At 38.1% G+C, this 22,447-nt stretch overlaps 1 protein-coding gene across 1 annotated transcript in view; it reads left to right on the top strand.

The window, feature by feature from the left end:
* The window catches only part of ITPR2 (inositol 1,4,5-trisphosphate receptor type 2), a 499,992-nt gene that overhangs the window by 322,895 nt on the left and 154,650 nt on the right, over nucleotides 1-22,447 (top strand). The window contains exons 38-41 of the mRNA XM_028113213.2: nucleotides 12,612-12,720; nucleotides 13,213-13,400; nucleotides 19,730-19,913; nucleotides 20,615-20,871. Of these exons, the coding sequence (XP_027969014.1) occupies nucleotides 12,612-12,720; nucleotides 13,213-13,400; nucleotides 19,730-19,913; nucleotides 20,615-20,871 (738 nt within the window). The remainder of the gene's footprint in view (nucleotides 1-12,611; nucleotides 12,721-13,212; nucleotides 13,401-19,729; nucleotides 19,914-20,614; nucleotides 20,872-22,447) is intronic.

Here is a 22,447-nt window from a genome sequence, read left to right as displayed (position 1 = left end):
TAGACATAACAAGGGAAAGCCTTGGACTAGACTTTTTAAGTATTAGTGTGTTCTTTTTGCACTAGGCCATATCTGTAATCATTAATTAATATTTTACCTTCTGACTTTTCAGAAAGAATGCTGGAATTGTTCATCCTTACTTTTAAGTGTTTTCTAAAATTTGCATATTGGATTCCAGCACAACTTCCTTCTTTCATCCAGAGAACCATAGTTAATGAGCTTGTATACTAAAAATATTTAATATGCAGATAACATTGAATACATCTTAAATATTTGCCAAAGTTATAAGGCATGATATACAATATATATCAGTCTTTAAATAGATGGCACTCGGGCGCCTGGGTGGCTCAGTTGGTTAAGCGACTGCCTTCGGCTCAGGTCATGATCCTGGAGTCCTGGGATCGAGTCCCACATCGGGCTCCCTGCTCAGCAGGGGGTCTGCCTCTCCCTCTGACCCTCTTCCCTCTCATGCTCTCTGTCTCTCATTCTCTCTCTCACAAATAAATAAATAAAATCTTTAAAAAAATAAAAATAAAAATAGATAAATAAATAAATAGATGGCACTCAGCAACAAATTTTGTTGGTAAATGTAGTGATCTCTGATGCAGAATCATGGACTCATGAATATTTATTGAGTAGTTAATGTGTCAAGGTTTGCATAGATGTTAGAGTCATCAACCAGCCAAAAAGGAAAAAAAAAAAAAAAAAGGCAGTCCCTGCCCTTGTGGTGCTTACAGTCTAGTAGAAGGATACTGAGATCATTCAAAGATTGACATAAATAAATATAAAACTGAAACACGTAGTGAAGCATATGGCATTATGAGAGGATTGATTGGAAACCGACTTGGTGAAGTCGGAGAGGATGACTCTGATATGGTTGAGCTGAGACCTAAAAGTTGAGCAGGAGTTAACTAAGCAAAGCTGGAAGTACTGGTGTGGAGGGGGTAGGCACTGAAAGCATGGCTGGTGAAAGGGAACATCATCTGCCAATGTCCTGAGACAGAAGGGAACATGGTGAGCCACTCAAAGTCTTGGATGGCAAGAGGAAGATGTGGATTGGTTGAGAGAGCAATTATGGTAATGGTTCAAGATATGTGGGCATCGGATTCTGGATCCTCACCTAAGCCATGCAATGGATTATGGTCAGTATTCAGAGGGGTGAAAAGTGACAGAACATCAAATGTAGGAAGCCACCACCATTTTGATGTTTACTATTTCATGAGTATTTTCTTTTAATAGAATGTTGTATTTATATGAAATAATATGTACGACATCATTTTTAATTTTAAAGCATAATAATATAATGAAGACCTATGAACACCTCAGCCAAGAGAAGAATGAAAAAATTACCCATGTGCTCTGGCCTCCCTTCCAGAGACAACTGGGAGCTCATATTTTTAATATCACACTAGATATTAAAGTGTGGTGTCTTCTAGGACTTGCTTTTTTCCCTCTCTCTCAACATTATGCTTCTAAGATTCATCAAAGTTGTGTATTGCCGCGAGGCTCTAGTTCATTCATGTTTGCATCGTATAATATTCCACTCTGGGAATACACCACAATTTATTGATCCATTTTCCTGTCAGTGGGTATTTGGATTCATTCTAATTTTTTTGTTTGTTTTATTTTTGTGTTGTTGTTTTTGCTATTGATGCTAATATGAATGTCTGCAGTATGGTACTATGTGTCTCTTGGGGCACGTCTCCCTGGTAATGGGATTGCTGGGTGGGAGCATATGTTTTCCAGTAAAATGGTGCCCTATCATAGTCTCACCTTGTATTTCCCTAATTGCTAATAAAGGTGAGAAATTTTTTCATATTTATTGGTCGGATGTGTTTCTTACATAAAATGCCAGCTCAATCCTTTTGTCCACTTTTCTACCAGGTTATTTTTTTCATTGATTTGTAAGAATTCTTTCTATATTCATATATTCTGAATTCTAGTTCTCTGTTGTTTCATATCCCTCTGAATACTGAGTGAAAAATGAATTAGAGGGGCACCAAGTGAATATAAGGAGACTAGTTAGGAAGTATACTCTCTCCTAATGAACAATCATTGCATGATAATTTTATAAATATATTTAATACCTTTCTTATATTTCTTGTGTTAAAATAATATTAGGAACATGGGGGCATTGGTTTTCCTACTGATGCTACCTTAAGAAAAGTTGGCCTAAATTGGCTTCTGATGAATTCTGCTCTGTGCATACATAGGGATGGTTGAAACCTGTGCATGTATCAGTGCTGTTTTTATGAAAACAGCCAATGATCAAAGTGGCTTCAAAGTAATCTTCTACAGAATTAATGCTGTTTTCATTTGCCTTCTCTTAAAAATTGTAGTTCAGAGCTGGATATTGATGTGAGTGGGTAAGACTCTATCTGTCTTCATGGCCCTGAGCATTGTAATGTACATGCCGTGAGTTGGACAAGTGTTATTTTCCTGTAAATGTTTAAAAAACATTACAATAACTGTTTATTTAGTACTTATACACTAAGGGCTTAAAGCTTTTCATATATCATCTATATCCTTAAAATAGCCATGTGGTATGGATATTATTATTCACAAATGGGGAAATTGAGTCTCAGGGCAGTTAAATAAAATTCTTGAGATCACAAAGCCATGGCAGAACCTGGATCCAAGCCAATTACATTGGTCTCCGAGACATTATCTTTTCTACTAAGTACACAGGCTTTTCATGCCCGGAGTTTCATAAATTACATTAATTATGTGTTAAGCTGTGTGTAGATATTATCTCATTTAATTCTCAAGAACTTCCTTTGAAATTGTGCTATGCAGAGCTCCTCATCATTTCATCAACTCCATAAATATTTCTCTCTGATCTGAAGAACTTCTAAATATATTCTGAATTTATTAAAATATGGCTTCATACTTCTTTTGTCAGAATATTTGCATTGATTATAAGTAATTCAAGTATTAGTTTTCTCCCTCCCTTTTAAAGACGATTTCTTTCTAGTATATGGGAAAAGGGATGAGGTTTCCCCCCCACCCTCTGTGTGTATGTGTGTGTGTGTGTGTGTGTGTGAGGGGGGGGGTGGGGTGGGTTCTCTCCAGTGTTGTTCCCTTGACAACTTCAAGGTCGTGTGTTCCTCTCACTGTCCTGTGGGCCAGCACTCTCTTGGTTCTGATCAGTAGTTCACAGCTTGTGCTGACAGACTGCGCTAAGAACATGAGACTGCATAGAAACAGGAAGGTGTACACAAGGCTGAAGTGTGCTGATGTTACCTCTCTTTATGTACTGTTTCTTAGCTCTTGTTACACCATCTTGTGAAGTGGTACCTATGTATCAGTCTTTACTAAATAGTTGTGGAGATATAACAGGGCTCACAGCAGTGAGGATTGAAGACAGCAAGCAAAATCAGACTTTTCCCATCATCCAGGAGGATACATCTCCCACTGTATTTCATATTGTTATCCAGATCAAAGTTGGTTCTCTCATTTATTCTCATCTCCTCCCACTCCTGCTTTATCCCCTCATTGTCTCTGCGACCTCCCAGAGGCTGTCTATTATTGAACTATATACGTCACCATATCATCCCTCAGGGACACAGACTTTGCAGAAGCTTTGAAATGACCACTTGAAATTCCATTTTCCCCCACCTTTGGTGTGAGAGCACGTGCTTGCGTTGGCAGCATATTGATTCCATGTTTTCGGTAACAAATAGCACTCAGTAGGTTTCTACACTATGTACTATGTACAGTTAAGTTGTGTGCACTGCCATTTGAGCATGATTTTATGAGGTAGTGATTTATGATGTGTGAGTCTGGTAGTGGTGCTTCAATAGGGAAATGGTATCCAAAGCTTGTCTGTTTATTTCGTGCTTATTTACTCTTCTTTCACCTCTATGTTCTGCAGATCAGATAAAGACTGCTTACTTAGAAAACTAAGCAATCAGATAGCAGAAAAAAATCCATTCTCCAGTACCGTGGGGGAGGGATTACATACCGTCTCAACCTCTGAATTGCAGCAGACCCTGTACTTAAACTGTTGAGGTGTTTGAGTCTGTTGAGTTTGATATCAGTCAGTATGCTTCTTGGAAAATCAAATATTGAGAGGCTTTTATTACACCCCAAAAGAAAGGAAATTGTTTCCTTTACTCCTCACTAGTTATGGGGTACATTCCCTAACACAGCTTTTTCAGCAACCTTGTTTGTCTAGAGGCTAGGATATTTGAGAAACCTGGAGTGATGGCTGAAGTCATTTTTATCTCCAGCATCATCATCAAATGTTTAAGTATCATGTACTTTTTAAATGTGTAAATTTCACAAATGGAATCAAATGGTCCAGTGAGGATTATTTATATTGAAAAATAGTGCCATGTGTCTCAACTCTCCATATTTGAAAATTCTTTTAGCATATGCTGCAGGATTGTTTTTGCACCCCCATTCCCGGTTCCTGACACGCGGTAGAAATGTAATATGTCTTTACAATGAACATGAAGAAAGGGAAGGAAGGAAGATGGAAGTGGATTGTTACAGTGCTGTATGAATCATTTGTTTTAACATTTTCCACAGTCTTTTTTTTTTATAAGCCCCTTTACTAGAACTGTTGAGACATCCATATGTTTTTCAGGATTATAATGATTGTGTTGTTATATTGATGAAGAGCATCTTGTGAATGTATTTAATAACTACTCTTATTGAAGTTTGTGTTTTTCATCTTATGAAAGCCGGGAAAAATCATCAGGGGAAGGAACTGGCTTTCACTCCTTGGAGTTAGTGACTAAGAAATTCGAACCATTAGATGGCTAGATTATAGGACACTGGCCACATTTTCCCAAAGGAGTTCCTTGAAGATGTAGTCGATTATATTATTGGTATTACCTTATCCAATTAGGATACAGCTGTTGCAATAATTTATTTGTAATTTAAAATGTATCTTTTTACCCCTGGGAATTCAAATGAGGAAAAATAACTAAGCAGACATGCTATCATTAAACACAAAGGTTAGGGAAACACCAATTAGGCTAAACCAAGTTTATGTTAAAATGAGACTGTGGAGACTACAGGTACATACCATAACCCCCTTACAGATCTGATCCAAGCTGATTAGTAGTTAAGCATTAGTTTTTGAGGGGAAAACCCTAAATTAAGCATCTCCACGTTGCAGTTTTCATTACCTTTTTGAATTTCCAATTGAGGACTTAGTTTTTTTAGGATTCTGGTTGTGGTTGTCATATTTTGAAGGTGTCTTCATTCTATTTTCCACAGTGGAAAAAAATACTACTTTATCGTGTCGTTTTTCCAAGGGAAAGGGAACAGATGTGGAATCAGTACCTCAAATATCACATCCTTGAACTTTTCACTCCTGATGCTCTTAACTCATATTAAGGCAAACAGGGTTGTGCTTTTTCAAAAATCAAAGAGAATATTTAGTCCTTTCTAAGACTAATAAGTTTTTGTTACTCTTTCTGTCCACGAAAAGCAATAATTTCTAAGCTTCATTTTTGATACGCTGGAGTTGGTGCAATAGGAAGTGGCCAGGAAAAAAATGGTCCCTTGCAGATATTCACAGACTGTCAGCATGACTGCCCTGGCCACAGAAGATGTCTTTTTATGGAGATGTTTTGTTGTAATTTCAGAAGGTGGTTGTTAAGTTATCTTGGCTCCATTACATTTAGCACATCTGGGATGTGTTCACATGAAGACATTGGCTAAAAGCTGTGTCTTGTGGCCTGGAATTGACTCTGATATTGAAAAGACTGGAAAGGACATTTCTTGCTAGTTGGCCTCATCGAGTAAGGACACCTTCCATGGGAAGCCCAGTCAGGAATTCATTTTGGAAGTGAAGAGTGAGTGTAGAAGTCAAACTTCTCAATGTTGCAGAATTCTTTTCAAACTGGCTTAATGCGCTTTTAGTGCTTTCCCAAATTTCTGCCTTGACAATTATAGCTCTGAGACGATTATTTACAAGCCTGGTACCAGAATTTCTGCCAGTGAGTCCACCATTAATTTATTGGAGTTAAAGGAATTTGTGAAAATGACTTACATCTGAATTATCGCCTCTGTAACCCATCACAGATAGTGCCGGCCACTGAGGATGCCCCGAGACAAGCTGGAACACAGCACTTGCCTCCAACTCTCAAGTCAGAACTCGATATTTGACAAAAGCAATCAGTTCTGCTAAATTTGCCATGTAGCAATATCTGAAGTTTTCCAATATTAAATGAGAATAACTAAGATAAACAGTAGAATCCTGTTGTATCCGTACCTATTCTTTGTTCATTTTTAGTGCCAAAGTTTGCCTTTGTTGAAAACTATGGAGTTTGAGCCATGGTAGAATTCATCCACTTTAGTTGGAGTTGTAAGGTCCATTTTATATAGTGAAGTGTACACAGATTAGCTCACAAGGATATGATTCCAAGGGCTGATTAATAGTGGACAAATTAGGATTTTCAGGTAGTTTATCATTTATTATTTTTGCCATTTTCTTAGTGTATGTATACAGAAATGTGGGTATGTTTGGTATAAAGTGAGAAAGTATGTACAAAAGCACTTTGTAAAGTGTCCACTGTTGTGTCATCTGGATAATATTAATATTAACAACAACTGCATCAACTCTGCACAACTTATGTAGTACCTACTATGTGCTGGGAACTGTTCTACGTACTTTACATATTTTTACCTATTTAATCATCACAGAAACTGGAGAAGGATAGGTGTTATGACTACTCCACTTGATGGTTATAGAACTGAGGCCCAGGGTGGTGGAGTAATATGCTTGAGACCATCCAGTTAGTATGTGGCATAAGGGGCATTGGAACCCAGGCGGTGTGGCTCCAGAGTTAAGAACAGGGATAGAAGAAATCCTTCCTTCTTTCTATGGCATTCTGAATATTACATAGTTAGAAAATATATGCTTCTGGCAAGGCTGGAATTGGATAAGAAAAATAATTTTAAGAAATCAAATTGCTCATTTGATTTTGATGTTTATAAATCTGATAAGCACCTGTGATTTTATTTTATTTGTCCAAAGAAAATTTAGAAATAATAGCAAATTTGATGCTTACTTTAATTTGATGTGAGACCCTTCTAACTCTATGGTTGGTTTTGAACAGCTTTATTCTTCCAGCAATATAAATAGGGCATTTTTAAAAACAAAGGATAAAATGCAGCTCTCTATTTCTCCTTTTAAAAAAGATACACCATTGTTTTTATCTCTTGGTTGGGTCCTTGGAGTAATGTGGTTAAAAGGCTCCCTTACATAGGATAAAAAAGGAGCTGGTTCATAAGGACCCAGGGTTCTGCTCACAGTAGGTTCTCTTCCAGATGGTGACAGGGACTTGTGCAATTTTAAGAAAAAGAGACCTGGATTTTCATGTTTTTCAGCTTTATTTATTGTAGCTGGACCAACTGTATCTTACAGGGTTCGAATGAGAAGCAATACGTTGGTCTGTAGAGGTGAGAAGCATAATTAGTAAGACAAACTCAGCTACCCTTTATAGAAATTTAGTACTTAAGTGAAAATGTTCTCACATTTTTCCTCCAACTTACAATCTCAACTCCATAGTTTATGGGTCTAAAAGTCCTCTTAGAGCATCTCCTTCTGCTATAATAAGATGTAAAGCAAAAGCACATTTGACTCCAAAGAAATGTTTTATTTTGTTTTCCCTCCCATTTTGGAAGGATCATTTTTTGGCCAAATGAAATTAGTGGAACATAAGGAAGAGCATGGAGGACATCAGGAGAAGGAAGGGAAAATGAAGGGGGGCGGAATCGGAGGGGGAGACGAACCATGAGAGACTATGGACTCCGAATAACAAACTGAGGGTTCTAGAGGGGACGGGGGTGGGGGGATGGGTTAGCCCGGTGCTGGGTATTAAGGAGGGCACGTACTGCATGGAGCACCGGGTGTTATACAAAAACAATGGATCGTGGATCACTACATCAAAAACTAATGATGTATTGTATGGTGACTAACATAACATAATAAAATAAAATTTAAAAAAAGAAAAAAAGAAAAAAAAAGAAATTAATTAAACTCAAAAAGCTTTCTCTTAAAAGAAAAAAAAAAAAGCCAGGCTTTTTTTTCTTATGTATTCTCTAGATTCTCTATTTCTTCCAAGACTGGTCATCAGCTTTACTCACTACAGCACTATATGAAAAAGTCTTGAAGGAAGAATACATGAAATTGGGAGCAATGGTAAATGTCTGTGTTCTAAAAACTTAATTATCAGTAAATAAAATTCACTATAAGGATAAAGAACTGCAGACACTCTAAGTGTCTATTAAAATTCTTGGCACTGTGACATTTAGTACATAATTGTTGTGCACAGGACAGCTTTGCTCTGATGATCATATAGTTAGTAGGGGAGATGTGCATGTAAAAACGCTTCGAAGTCGACTGTTTTCTTTTATGTGCTTCCCTAGGGCCTAATATATGTGCCTATTATGGAACTGACCTTATTGTTAACACTGAGGTGCGGGTTATATCTTATTCACTTAGAATAGTGTCTAAGACACAGTGAGTACCTAATGAATATTTGTAGAATGAAGAAGGGGGGGAGAGGATGGTGTCCATAAGTAAAACAAGGAAAGCTTTTCAGACAGAGAAATAGGATATGTGAGCAAATCAGAAAGACAGAAAACTGTGGTTGAGAAATCATCACATAGTTCTATTTGGTTAAAATATGTGTGAAGACACTATCAGAAGCTACAGTTGAAAAGTTAGATAGGTAGGATTTCACAAATCGTTGTCAAGATGAGGGGGTAGTAGATGAGTAGAGTAGAGAGTTTGAGTTGAGATGAGTAGAGAGTTTGGGGCCTTAAATGATCAAGATGGTTCTGATCTTCTTAAAATAAATAGAAATTGAAAACAGGATTAAGAAAGAAGGACTATTAGTGATATTGAGCATCTTTTCATGTGTCTGCTGGCCATCTGTATGTCTTCTTTGGAAAAATGTCTGTTTAGGTCCTCTGCCCATTTTTTAATTGGTTTGTTTGTTTGTTTTGGTGTTGAGTTGTATAATTTCTTTATATAGTTTGGATGTTAACCCTTTATTGGATATATCATTTGCAAATATCCTCTCCCAATCAGTGGTTTGCCTTTTTGTTTTGTTGATGGTTTCCTTTGCTGTGCAAGAGCCCTTTCTTCTATGGTAGTCCCAATAGTTGATTTCACTTTTGTTTCTCTTGCCTGAGGAAACATATCTAGAAAAATGTTTCTATGGCCAATGTCAAAGGAATTACTGCCTAGGAGTGTTTTTTTCTAGGAGTGTTAGGGTTTCAGGTCTCACATTTAGATCTTTAATCTGTTTTGAATTTATTTTTGTGTATGGCATAAGAAAGTGGTCCAGTTTCATTCTTTTGCATGTAGCTATTCAGTTTTCTCAGCACCATTTGTTGAATAAACTGTCTTTTCCCCATTGCATATTCTTGCCTCCTTTGTCATAGATTAATTGGCCATATAAGCGTGGTTCCATTTCTGGACTCTCTGTCCTGTTCTGTTGATCTATGTGTCTTTTGGGGGGCCAGTACCATACTGTTTTGATTACTACAGCTTTGTAATATAACTTGAAATCTGGGATATGATACCTCCAGCTCTGTTCTCCTTTCTCAAGATTGCTTTGGCTATTTGGGGTATTTTGTGGTTCTATACAAATTTTAGGATTATTTGTTTTAGTTCTGTGAAAAAATGTTGGTATTTTGGTAGGAATTGCATTAAATCTGTAGATTCCACTACTCATCAGGGAAATGCAAATTAAAACCACAATGAGATATCACTTTACACTTGTCAGAATGGCTAAAATAAAAAACACAAGAAACAATAAGTGTCAAGGATGTGGAGAAAAAGGAATTCTTGTGCACTGTTGGTAGGAATGCAAATTGATGTAGCCACTGTGAAAAACAGTATGGAGGTTCCTCAAAAAATAAAAGGAAAATTATCATATGATCCAGTAATTCAACTAGTGGGTATTTACCCAAAGAAAACAAAACCACCAATTCAAAAGATACGTGCACCCCTATGTTTATTGCAGCATTATTTACAACAGCCAAGATATGGAAGCAACCCAAGTGTCCAGTGGATAGATGAATGGATAAAGAAGATGTGGTATATATATATATATATATATATATATATATATATATATATACAATGAAATATTACTAAGCCATAAAATAGAATGAGATCATGCCATTTGAAAAACATGGGTGGACCTAGAGGGTATAATGCTAAGTGAAAAAGTCAGTCAGAGAAAAGACAAATACCATATGATTTCACTCATATCTGGAATTTAAGAAACAAAACAAATGAACAAACAAAGGATAAAAGAGGCAAACAAAGAAACAGACTCTTAAATACAGAGAACAAACTTGTGGTTGCCAGAGGGAAGGTGGGTGGGGGATGGGTGAAATAGCTGAAGGGGATGAAAAGTACACTTATTCTGATGAGCACTGAGTATGTGTAAAATGTTTCAATCACCTATATTGTACACCTGAAACTAATATAACACTGTCTGTTAATTATACTTCAAGGCAAAGAGAAAAAAATAGAGGAGACCATTCCATTGTGAAAAATCAAGTTTGAGAAGCCAGTAGAACCTCCAGATGAAGATAAGGCAATCTAAGTGGAAACAGGATGAGAAGCTTAGGAGAGCCAGGTCGGGCTGGAGGAAAGACATTTGGCAACCAGACTGCAGAAAGGGTTGTGCAACCAGGGATCAGATAAAATTGCTGATGGGGAGAGGGAAGATGAGGAGAACTGAGGATAAAACCCCGGGGCTTGAGAGGGAAGTATGATCAGAGCGTGAGAGAGAGAAGGAGCAGTGAGGGCCACGTGTCAGAGCGTCACGCTACCAGGAGTTGTGCCTGGGGAGGAGCGTGGAGCACAATGTGGGGCGCAGTCGAGCACTGAGTTAGGATCTTGCTCTACCACCTGCTAGCTCAGTGATCCACGTCAAGTTACCTGAGCTCTTGGGCTTCAGTGTCCTTATCCATAAGATGGGACTAACACCTCAGTAATTGCTGTATTAATTTAGTTTAATCATACCTTAAAATCACTTAAAAAATTTTTATTATGTTATGTTAATCACCATACATTGCATCATTAGTTTTTGATGTAGTGTTCCATGATTCATTGTAAAATCACTCTTGTCTATTAAAACAATAAGAACCAATAAAATGGAAGATTTGGAGATATCTGTATTTCTTATGTACATCAAGCAACTATATTACAACATACAGTATTTTAAAAATGCCTTGTAACCAGTATAAGATTGAAGACTTAGGATTTTTTTGAATTACATGTTTTATAAAGGAATACACTGTCTTTTACCTATCATCTTCTGAATAAATCCCTTGGAATTTAAATATAATTCACTCTGTCTTATCAAGCATAATTTTTGGAGCACCAGCTGTATACCCACCACTTTCCTAGCTCTTTTTACTAAGCTCCTTCAAATAGGGCTTTGGGTTGCCAATTCTTAGGGTGCTTATTAAGCCGTGTTTCCTTTAGGCATCACTAATATTATTCTTTTTTTAAATTAACATATAGTGTATTATTAGTTTCAGAGGTAGAGTTCAGTGCTTCATCAGTTGCATATAACACCCAGTACTCACTCCATCAGTTGCCCTCCTTAATGCCTATTACCCAGTTACCTCATTCTCCCACGCCCTTCCCCTCCAGCAACCCTGTTTGTTTCCTAGAGTTCAGTGTCTCTTATGGTTTGTCTCCCTCTCTATTTTCATCTTGTTTTACTTTTCCCCCCCTTCCCCTATGATCCTCTGTTTTGTTTCTTAAATTCCACATATGAGTGAAATCATATGGTAATTGTCTTTCTCTGACTGACTTATTTCTCTTAGCATAATACCCTCTAGTTCCACCTATGTTGTTGCAAATGGTAAGATTTCATTTTCCTGATGGCTGGGTAATAGTCCATCATCTACCACATCTTCTTTATCCATTCATCTGTTGATGGACATCTGGGCTCTTTCCGTAGTTTGGCTATTGTGGACATTGCTGCTATAAACATTGGGGTGCAGGGCCCCTTTGGATCACTACGTATGTATCTTTTGGGTAAATACCTAGTAGTGCAATTGCTGGGTCATAGGGTAGTTCTATTTTTAACTTCTTGAGGAACCTTCGTACTGTTTTCCAGCATGGCTACACCAGTTTGCATTCCTACCAGCAGTGTAAGAGGGTTTCCCTTTCTCTGCATCCTCGCCGACATCTGTTGTTTCCTGACTTGTTCATTTTAGCCATTCTGACTGGTGTGAGGTGATCTCTCATTGTAGTTTTGATCTTTATTTCCCTGGGCATCACTAATATTCTTAACAACTCTAAGACCCTCAGCTTTTGAGGCAATCTTAAATGTGTAGTACATAAGTGTTCCTGGTACAATCTATTGTAATTTTCCCAGTACATTTTGTTGAAAATACTATATTTTATTTCTGGGAAAGCAAGATCATTATTTTCTTGGGAAACATTTGCAAATTTCTGCCTCAGAAAATATTATGATGTATAAAATTAATTTTTCTATGTCTCACCATCATTGATAAAATGCATTTTAAGTGACATTTTAATGTACTGATACTTTCCCTTTCCATTAGAAAAAAGAACAATAAGAAACACCTTTTCATATCCTTTGTATTAGGGTAACACATTAAGAAAAATACTCCTGAATCGCTACTTTAAAGGAGACTATGGAGTCGGTATGAATGGACACCTCTCTGGAACCTACTGCAAATCTGCACAAGGCGGAGGTAAGACTGATCATTTTCTCATCATTGTGGGATTCTTGTCACATGTCTTCATGCTGATGTTATGCTAGCATTTTACTTAAAATAGAACAAATATAAAAATTCCACTCAGAAAGCACTATTAAAAGCCATTGTACAAAATTTTGCATTCATAACACAAGGATCTGAACATCTAATTTTGCTCTTTGATGCTGGAAAATAGTAAACTATGTCATAATTTCTTAATATGTAAATTAAGAACAAAAATAAAGCTAGTTTTCTTTTTCTAAAATATTATTATTAAGAAAAAACAATTACAGGTGTTATACTTTGAATAGAAAGCTATGTTTTTTCAAACTTCTGACATTTTTTTTAAAACCCTAGCTTTTATTATATTTAATGCTGAAGGGAAAAAATTCCAGTGATAAATAATATTCTTAAGATCTAATAATTCAAAAACCTTATGTGCTAATAATGTCTGAAAATTAAGATTTTTTTTCAATTTCCTAATCACAGGGAACTTCTCTGGACAAGATTCAGATAAGATGGGGATATCAATGTCAGATATTCAGTGTCTACTGGATAAAGAAGGTGCATCCGAACTTGTCATCGATGTTATAGTGAACACCAAAAATGACAGAATTTTTTCAGAAGGCATTTTACTTGGCATTGCCTTGCTTGAAGGAGGAAATACACAGACTCAGGTACCTGTTTATCATGATGAGTGTTATGTTGGTTATTTGTATTTCTTATTTACTTGTCATAGAAACCAAGGAAAGTAATGTATTTTTCTTTTTGCTTCTCATGACTATCTAAAAAAAAAAAAAACCCAACAACCTGGTATCACATTTTCCTTATAAATTTATTTGATTTACTATAGAAACTGCAGACCTTCACAAATTATTCAGTGAAGCAGAACATTCCTTGGAAGCTTCCTTTCTAACATTATACCAGAAATTCTGATTTGTTTAGGGAAATTTGAGACCTACTTTCAGCCGATAAAAACATTTTGACTCATCTAAGAATTAAATGTAAAAATAAATAAATACATAAACTCCTCACACTGTGTTTGGCATTATAACAGGTCTTAGTACCACTGATCACCCTTCCCAGCACAGCCTCTCCCATTTACTTTTTTTAGAGGTTTAGAACAGCCTTTTTATTTGATGCCCCAAATGTCCCAGTTCTTATTACCCCAATACCTCTGAGTAAGTGAATTTTCACTGGTCCGGGGAGAGAAGAACCATTTCCTTTGTTCCTTCAGCTTGGGAGGGGTGAGTTGAAAGCAGCCATTCATGTCTTCTGCATGCAGGCATCATCACAGCACCATTTCTAGAAGGCACACGTTTCACTTCGAAACTTCTCCCACGTGCTCCTGGACTCCGCCACTCCCAAAGGCAGAACACACTTGGGGCGGGGGGGCACTGAGAGCAGAGCTGGGGAGTGTTCCCAAAGAACACACATCTTGCTCCTAGTCCTACCGCCCGCTCACTGCTCTTTGTGTGTTTGTCTTGGTTGGAGAAGGAAACTATGCTTACAACTAGTTGGAAATTTCAGAATCTGCTTTTCCTATTCAGGGCAAATGGAAGCCACATCTAATTGAAAACTAGGGTAATTCCTTTATTAATCCAGCAAAGGCAATGTCCATTCCTGTTGTCCAACAGGAATTTCGCTAGATCCAATAGCAGGTGGCTTTAGGAAGAAAGGCCTCATGTACAGCAGATGTCACAGTGACCAGAAAACAAGTCCCAAACACTGATACTGTTGAAAAACATCTTTAAAAACATCTTGAAAATTCTCATGGTATTGAAGCTGCAACACAGATTCCTCTGAGGGGAGTTGGGGAAGTGGGTGGTGGAGGGATTTGTGTGGGTTTTCTTGGAAAGGGTCTTGTCTTCTACAACCAGATATTCAGTTGGGATTTTCTAAAGAAATTGTCTAGGCAAACTACATAATGTGTGAGAGAGATTATCCAGATAGTAGTGAAGGACTTTTTGTTTTTAATCTCTAGATAGAAGCAATCCTTGCAATTAAAGTGCCTTCTGGATTCCCGTTACTGGACCATGCAGGGTCATCGGATGAGATCATCTTGGACCCTACCTACATATTTACGTTTATTTATGTCCTCATATTGCTGCAGAATAAGCCAGCTTCTGCCAGAAACTTCCTGTTCCACTTTCAAAGTCCTGACAAGGTCCCTGCATCCCTTTAGAGCCCAATACCTTTCAGTATTTTTTCACATGATGTTTCTGTGGCAGTTGTCACTGGTGACTTTTTCTTTGTTTTTGAAAACTTTTCTTTCTTTTCTTCCCCCATTTTTTTATTATGTTCAGTTAGCCAAAATATAGTACATCATTAACTTTTGATGTAGTGTTCAACACCCAGTGCTCATCATAACACGTGCTCTCAATACCCATCACCCAGTTACCCCATCCCCCCACCCCCCTCCCCTCTGAAACCCTCAGTTTGTTTCCCAGAGTCCAGAGTCTCTCTTGGTATGTCTCCCTCTCTGATTTTCAACTTAGGTCTTGGGACACCATTCTCTTCTCATTTTACCTCCTGCCATTTCTTCTTAGCCTTCTGTGAAAGCTCCTCTTGATCTACTTCACTCTTTTTTTTTTTTTATTTGAGAGAGAGAGAGAGAGAGTACATGAGAGGGGGAAGGTCAGAGGGAGAAGCAGACTCTGTGCCAAGCAGGGAGCCCGATGCGGGACTCGATCCTGGGACTCCAGGATCATGACCTGAGCCGAAGGCAGTCGCTGAACCAACTGAGCCACCCAGGCGCCCCGATCTACTTAACTCTTGAATCCTGACATCTCTCACGTTTCTTTGGGCTCTCCTCTGTTTATTTTGCTTGTTCCTTTAGCCTGACCTTGTTCATTTCTGCATCTTTAACTTCCATTCAATGCTGATGATTTTCCACTCACTCGATGCACTTCTAGACTCTATATCCCGCTATCTTCCAGAATGTTTCGTGGGATGTCCCATTAGTACCTTAAACTCAACATGTCCCAGACTGAATATACTGTTACTCTCCATCCACCCAACTCCTCCTTTTACTTTGCCTCCCTCAGTAATTGCCGGTCCATCCACCCAGATGTCTGGCCAGAAGCTGAAAGCCCACTTTGACCTCAGCTAACTCACTCTCACTCCCTTCCTGAGTATCTCACTGAAGGCCAACCTCTGGTGATTCTGCCCTGCTAACATCTCTCATATCCACACTCTGCTTCCAGTCTCTGTATAGCCAGCCCTCATTACCCAGCCTTCTTATCTTTTCTGGGCCACCAGGTCTTCTGGGAGGTATCCCTGATCCCAGTTTTGTACTTCTCCAAATCATTCTCCACTTTGCCTCCAAAGGTATCTTTCCAAAAAACATGTTATTCTCCTGCTTAAAGTCAGTCGCTTGCCCTACAAAGGCAGAAACTCCCTAACACAGTCCATAAGATCCTTCATGATTTCATCTCTTCACTTTTTACTTTCTGATTCCACCTTCTCCCTCCTCTGTCCTCTCTTCTGTGCACCAGGTATACTGAGCTCTTCCTAGTTCCTCATATGTCTCATGCTATTTCTCACGTTCCTTTCCCCTCTAGGTGGACCCAACTCATGAACTTCTCTTGGAAGCCTCTTCCGATCCCATGTGCCACTAGGCAGAATGGTCCACTAGTTACTGAATGCCCCTGCTGTATCCTGCTGATGTCTTCAGTGGCATTTCTGCCACTTGATTGTGCCTTTTCATGTATGTGGCGGGCTTGGTCTAGCAAATTATGGATCCTTAACAATTGAGACCACATGCAGCTCATCTTTGTGTCCCATGTGTCTGACACCATGTTTGGCCCAATAAATGTTCAGGAATGATGGCCGTATGAATGAATGGTTTGAATCAGATACTACCCCCTTCACAAAGTCTTCCCCATCTGGCTCGGGCCTTGACAACCACTCCTTTATCTGAGCTCCCACAACATTTGTTTCCTTAATATCCATTTGGCACTCTGCCTATGCTACTTTGTTTTGTTGTTATTTGAACGACATTTTGCCTCTCTAATTAAATTTCATCCTTCTCAGAGTAGATCCTGCCCCATTTCTTCTACCCACAGTGCTTTATCACCATTCAACAAATATTTGTTGATGAAATAGCATTAAATTATTTTTGTATATGAAAGCCTTTTTTGAAGATGGGTTATGACAATGTCATTTACTAGCCACCCCTTATTTAGGTTTGTCACTTTTCTACATCACTGCGTATAACCCAAATAGCAGCTATGTTCTCCATCTCTAAAAGGTCTCACTGAGGTCAGCTTGAATCCTATTCCTTGCCCTTGAGCAGTCTAAAACCCACTCCTCCCCAAGACTCCTGCCGGTCCCCAGGGAGGGTGGTTACATTCTTACAGTGCCCTTAGGCACTAATGCTTGACAGCCCTACTTTTATAGAAATCTGATTCCCTTCCTTAATTTATACCCTCCTAGCTACATCAGCCGTGTTTATGTATGTATATGTTTAATATACATTATTAAAGATTGGTTGAAGGGGAGCAGAGGGGGGAGGCACTTCTGTTATAATTTCAAACTGAACACTAATAATAACACTTATCAAAGTAATGCCTGCTAAATACCAGGCACTGTTCTTCATGCTTTCCATGTACTGACTTGGTTAATTCTCACGACAACTGATGAGGGTAAAACATATGTTATCTTCATCTTACCAAAGAAGAATCTGAGATAGATGGTTTGAGCTCCTTCACTGAGCTCACATGGCTAGTTACAGATAGAGTCAGGACTCAAACCCATGCAGTCTGGCTCCAGGGTCTGTGCTCTTAACCACTCTAGACATCTCCTTTCTGAAATAACCTTCTACTTCCTGACCCCTGGGAAATTTCGCTGGCTGATCCACCCTGCATCGCTGCCTTAGGCTTACACCACCTCTCCAGTTCCTCCCTTCATTTTCCTTCTCTGCCTTCCCTCTTCTGGGCTCCCCCATCCTTCTTGGGGGAAAGTCCTTCCTCTGTCACACAGATCTGTTGACCCATCACCCTTGGTTCCTGAAAAAACCTCAGAGTTTCCCCTTATACTCTGAAGCTTATGGAAGCGTTTCCTAATCAAAAACCATGTCTTTCACAATAGAAATCCTTATGCTATCTGTTGAGATTATATACACATTTACATAAAACATGCTTTTTATCTTTATTAAAGTCATACTGTTCAGCTTTATAGTGCCCTGGTTTTCAAAAGGTGGAGCCTATGTAAGTTACTTTAATAAATTTAATGACTTAGAGTCAGAGAATCCAGATTTAAATCCTAGCTTTACCACTTACTAGTTATATAATATTGGGCAAGTCATTTACCTTTACTAAACGTTATCTTACTGATCTGTAAAGTGGAAATAAGAATACTTATTATTTATCACACCGTTGTACTGAAAGTATCAATGAGATAATGTATTTCAAGGAACTAAATAAATTATAAAACTTTGTTTTAATATAGTCACAAAGTTCCTGTAACTTCCTCATGAATATTTTGAAACCTCTTTTCACCTTCTAACCCAATTATATTGGATATATTAGGGTCTAAGCATCAGCTTAATTTGTGGGACTGGAGAGGTCTGTAAATGCTGCATTTATCCTTTGAATTAACAGAACCAGCTTCACTGTTTCACTGTAGTTGCTATGGTAACTGTGGCTTTTTGCCCTGCTTTCTTGAGGAGTTGCTAGCCTTGTGCTTAGAGCTTCCCCTTGTAGGTATGAAGCCAAGTCCTAAGGCTTCATAAATTGCTCTGTACTCATACATTGCCCATATTGAAAATTGCAGGACAGGCATCCATTTCAAGACCTGATGTCATTAGAGTTTTACCTGCAAGTTCCAGGACCTATAGGTCATGGTTCCTGGCATTCTTTTAGGAAAGCCTATGTACAGGAGCCAAACTCATCAAAATTGTCTGTTTACATTTTTGGATTATGGTTCATTGTATTTCATTTGGGAGTCATTGTTTTTCATATGTTTTCTTCACACTGTCTCTCATCAAGATTATATAACTGTCTTTTAATCAGTACAGTTACTAGAATTATTATCTTTATTAATTTTTTTTTACTTTATTTCTATTGTATTTATTGTGCCTATCCCATGATTTTCATATTAGTAACATACAGTTTCCCCACCCAGTACAAATTCTGTCTTCTCTGGAGTGTATCACCTTTCTCACCTCCTACCTCTTCTGGATACTTCCATAAGTCACTAAGCAAATAGTGATTATGCAGATATTTTCAAGGTTCAGTATTTCTACCTCTCACTATGATATTTTTTATCATCATTGTGGTGTTGAATCCTTTCTACATCATTATTCACTCTTAAAGCAGAATCCATTTTATACATTTTATGGCAGGCTTGTCCTAGACCCCATGCAAAACAATGCAGCTAATGAAGTACCAAAAAAACTTAGTGCCTATCTATCAGTGGGTTCCTGTGAGTGAGGCTGCCATGGTAACACATTCTAAATTAAATGTACTGTAATTTAGATAAAGAGAAAAATAACTCTTTGTAACGCTGCGTAATACACAGGATGATCATTGGATTAGTGGCTGTTTTCCCCTCTAGGTGACAAACTCAGGAGGGCTGGGATTGTGGTGGCTTTTCCTTTTTGTTCTGTCCCTAGTAGTAGCCGGGGCCTGGCATATAGTAGGCACTCAATAAATATGTGTTGAACCAAGACATGAGTTTATACTAATATAAAAAATCAAGGAACTCTTTGCATACAACTTCTTATAGTGCCCTTGTAAATTTTTAAAATAAAATAATCAGTAAGGATGAATGAAATAACAGGAAAATATATTGAATTTTAGTCGAAAGTGCCAAGCAAATACAAGCTATTATTAGTATATACTAAAGAGTACAGGAGACTGGTAAAAGCTGCTAATTTATGAAATAATAAGGGGCAGCACATTAAATGTGTGCTTTTATCCATGATGTTTATGTTTATTTCAAGCATGCAAGCACTATTTTTCTCCACTTGGGTATTCATATCTTAAAATATGTTTTCTTGCAGTATTCCTTCTACCAGCAGTTGCACGAACAAAAAAAGTCAGAAAAATTCTTCAAAGTTCTGTATGACCGAATGAAGGCTGCTCAGAAAGAGATAAGATCAACAGTGACAGTTAATACCATAGACTTAGGTAACAAAAAAAGGGATGATGACAATGAATTGATGACATCTGGTCCACGGATGAGAGGTAAAGAAATATCTGAGTACTTGGGGGAATAGAACAGAAGGTCACATAACTTTTAAGTCTCACTGATCTTTGTCATCTCACCTACTTTAGTCTCATTGTCCCAACTGTGGTTCTGTGTATGGAGTTCTGTTCTTAAATTATCATGGCCATAGGGCTGACCTTGAAACAGCTGTGCGGGACCAAACTTAAACAAGGCATTATCAGCACAAAGCAACTAGTGACATGAAAATGTTTGGCTTCCTTGTGGAGTGCACGGTAAAGAGCCAGCTGCCCAAACCTTTGGAATGTTCGTGAAGTCCAGACTTTAAGAATAGAAATTATATCACCATACTCTAATGAAAGATTCTTGGTATTTGGAATAATGAAGTCATTGGCAAAGTAAATATAAATCATATAAACCTTAAGGTTTTGAAGTTTGCCATATTTTTCCCACCTTCTTGTATTCAAGAATTCTCATATTTTATATTTATCAGAAAGACATGAGCCCTTCTAAAATTGGTGAAACATTAAGATCTTTTTTTTAATGTCCTGTGCAAATTTAATGTTTTAGTTGCTACCTCAGATTGTTTTGGGGAAATTCTTGTACCTCATGTCAGATGATTTTTAATTCAGTTTTAGAGAATTTGGGTAACTGGTTGTCTTGCTTTATAATTAGCAAAAGGAAGTTAATTCAGAAATATAAGAGTACTGTTTTATTTCAGTAAGGGATTCATCATTACTTTTGAAAGAGGGAATGAAAGGGCAATTAACAGAAGCTTCTTCGGCAACGTCCAAAGCATACTGTGCGTACCGAAGGGAAATGGATCCGGAAATAGACATTATGTGTGCAGGATCAGAAGCAGGAAATGCTGAGGAAAAGTCTGCAGAGGAAGTAACGATGAGTCCTGCAATTGCCATCATGCAGCCCATACTGAGGTTTCTTCAGTTGCTATGTGAGAATCACAACCGGGAACTGCAGGTATTCGTTCTATTTTGTGTAAAAGCTGAGAAGACAGCCTATGATTGTAGGTAACTAAATTCAAATACTAACCTGTAGTTCTGGAGAGAGTTTTGGAAAGATAATCAATAAAACCGATAGGGCTCTTCTGAGTTGGGAAGAAACATTTGCATCTAAGTGATGAAAAGTGAGGGGAAATTCCTTTATGCGTGAAAAAAATCAGGCTTGTATATTATCGTCCAAGGCATCCTCAGCTCACATCTTTTTAGCCTTAGTTAGCATCATCTAATCCTAGTAGTCTGGTATTTGTTGAGTAAGGTCGCATTTGCCTCATCTATACCTTTCATAGTTTTTTTTTTAAGATTTATTTATTTTTTTTTTTTTTAGAGAGGAGGGGGAGGGGCAGAGGGAGAGAGAGAGAGAGAATCTCAAGCAGGCTCTCTGCTAAGCACAGAACCCCATGCAGGGCTCAATCCCAAGACCCTGAGATCATGACCTGAGCCGAAACCAAGAGTCAGATGCTTAATCAACTGAGCCACCCAGGTGCCCCTACCTTTCATGGTTTTATAGATATAGGGGCTTTCATCATTTCCAACTGAATTCATATATCTTGAGTGAGGATACAGACTATATTTATACATCTTCATTAGAAACAGTTAATATAGGAGGATTTTTTAGGACAGTAAATGTTGATACCTTTGTAGATGAATATGGTCCTGGTCTTACATCTTCTTTGGTACATTTTTCTTTTTCAAATAGTTGGACTGAGGGGCACCTAGGAGTTTTGGCCTTTTGTTTTTTGCATTATTTGTGCACTGCTTATGTCACCATGGCGTAACTACATGAAAGGTAAAATCATCTCTAAGAGCACATATCCAGGATTAGGGAGAGCAGGGCTTGAAGCTGTGTTCTCTAGTGAGAGCCTAGAGTGGAGGTGTTCTGAGTTGGTAAGAGACGGTCGATTCATATGAATTGAATTAAATATCCTCTAAGGAGATGAGAAGCTCAGAACTTCGTGAATGGTAGAAACTGTGAGTCTTGTGGCCCACCCCACCACAATGTGGATAGGGCTGCTGCAGAGCTGTGGCAGGCAAAGGCCAGAAGTATTACTTCCAGAGGGAGGATACTGGTGCCTACATGCTTATCCTGATCCATTTGGTCTGTCCATGTAGGAGATAGATAGATAGTATCTGATCAAATATTTTTCTAATAGGAGTGTGAGATCAAACAATTTGGAAAATGTTCTTATAAAATAGTTTTGGGTGTAATGTATGATTACATTACATTCTTATAAAATAGCTGGGGTGGTGATCTCAGGGTCATGAGATCGAGCCCCACATCGGGCTCTACACTCAGCAGGGAGTCTGCTTGAGATTCTTTCCCCCTCCCTCTCTTTCCTCCTCTGCTCCTCCCCTCCACTCGAATGCTCTCCCTCTCTCTCTCTCAAATAAATAAACAAAATCTTTAAAATAGTTTTGTTTTAATAGAATAGATGGTGAAATTATTCACAATAGCTAATATGTAGAAGCAACCCAGTGTCCATTGACAGATGGATATACAAAATGTGGTATATGCGTGCAATGGAATATTAGTCAAC

Source organism: Eumetopias jubatus, unplaced genomic scaffold, assembly GCF_037043125.1.
Source record: "Eumetopias jubatus isolate StellerSeaLion01/CBP00866 unplaced genomic scaffold, mEumJub1_p1.0 scaffold_8, whole genome shotgun sequence".
Lineage (NCBI taxonomy): Eukaryota > Metazoa > Chordata > Mammalia > Carnivora > Otariidae > Eumetopias > Eumetopias jubatus.
This window is presented reverse-complemented; position numbering and strand designations above follow the sequence as displayed.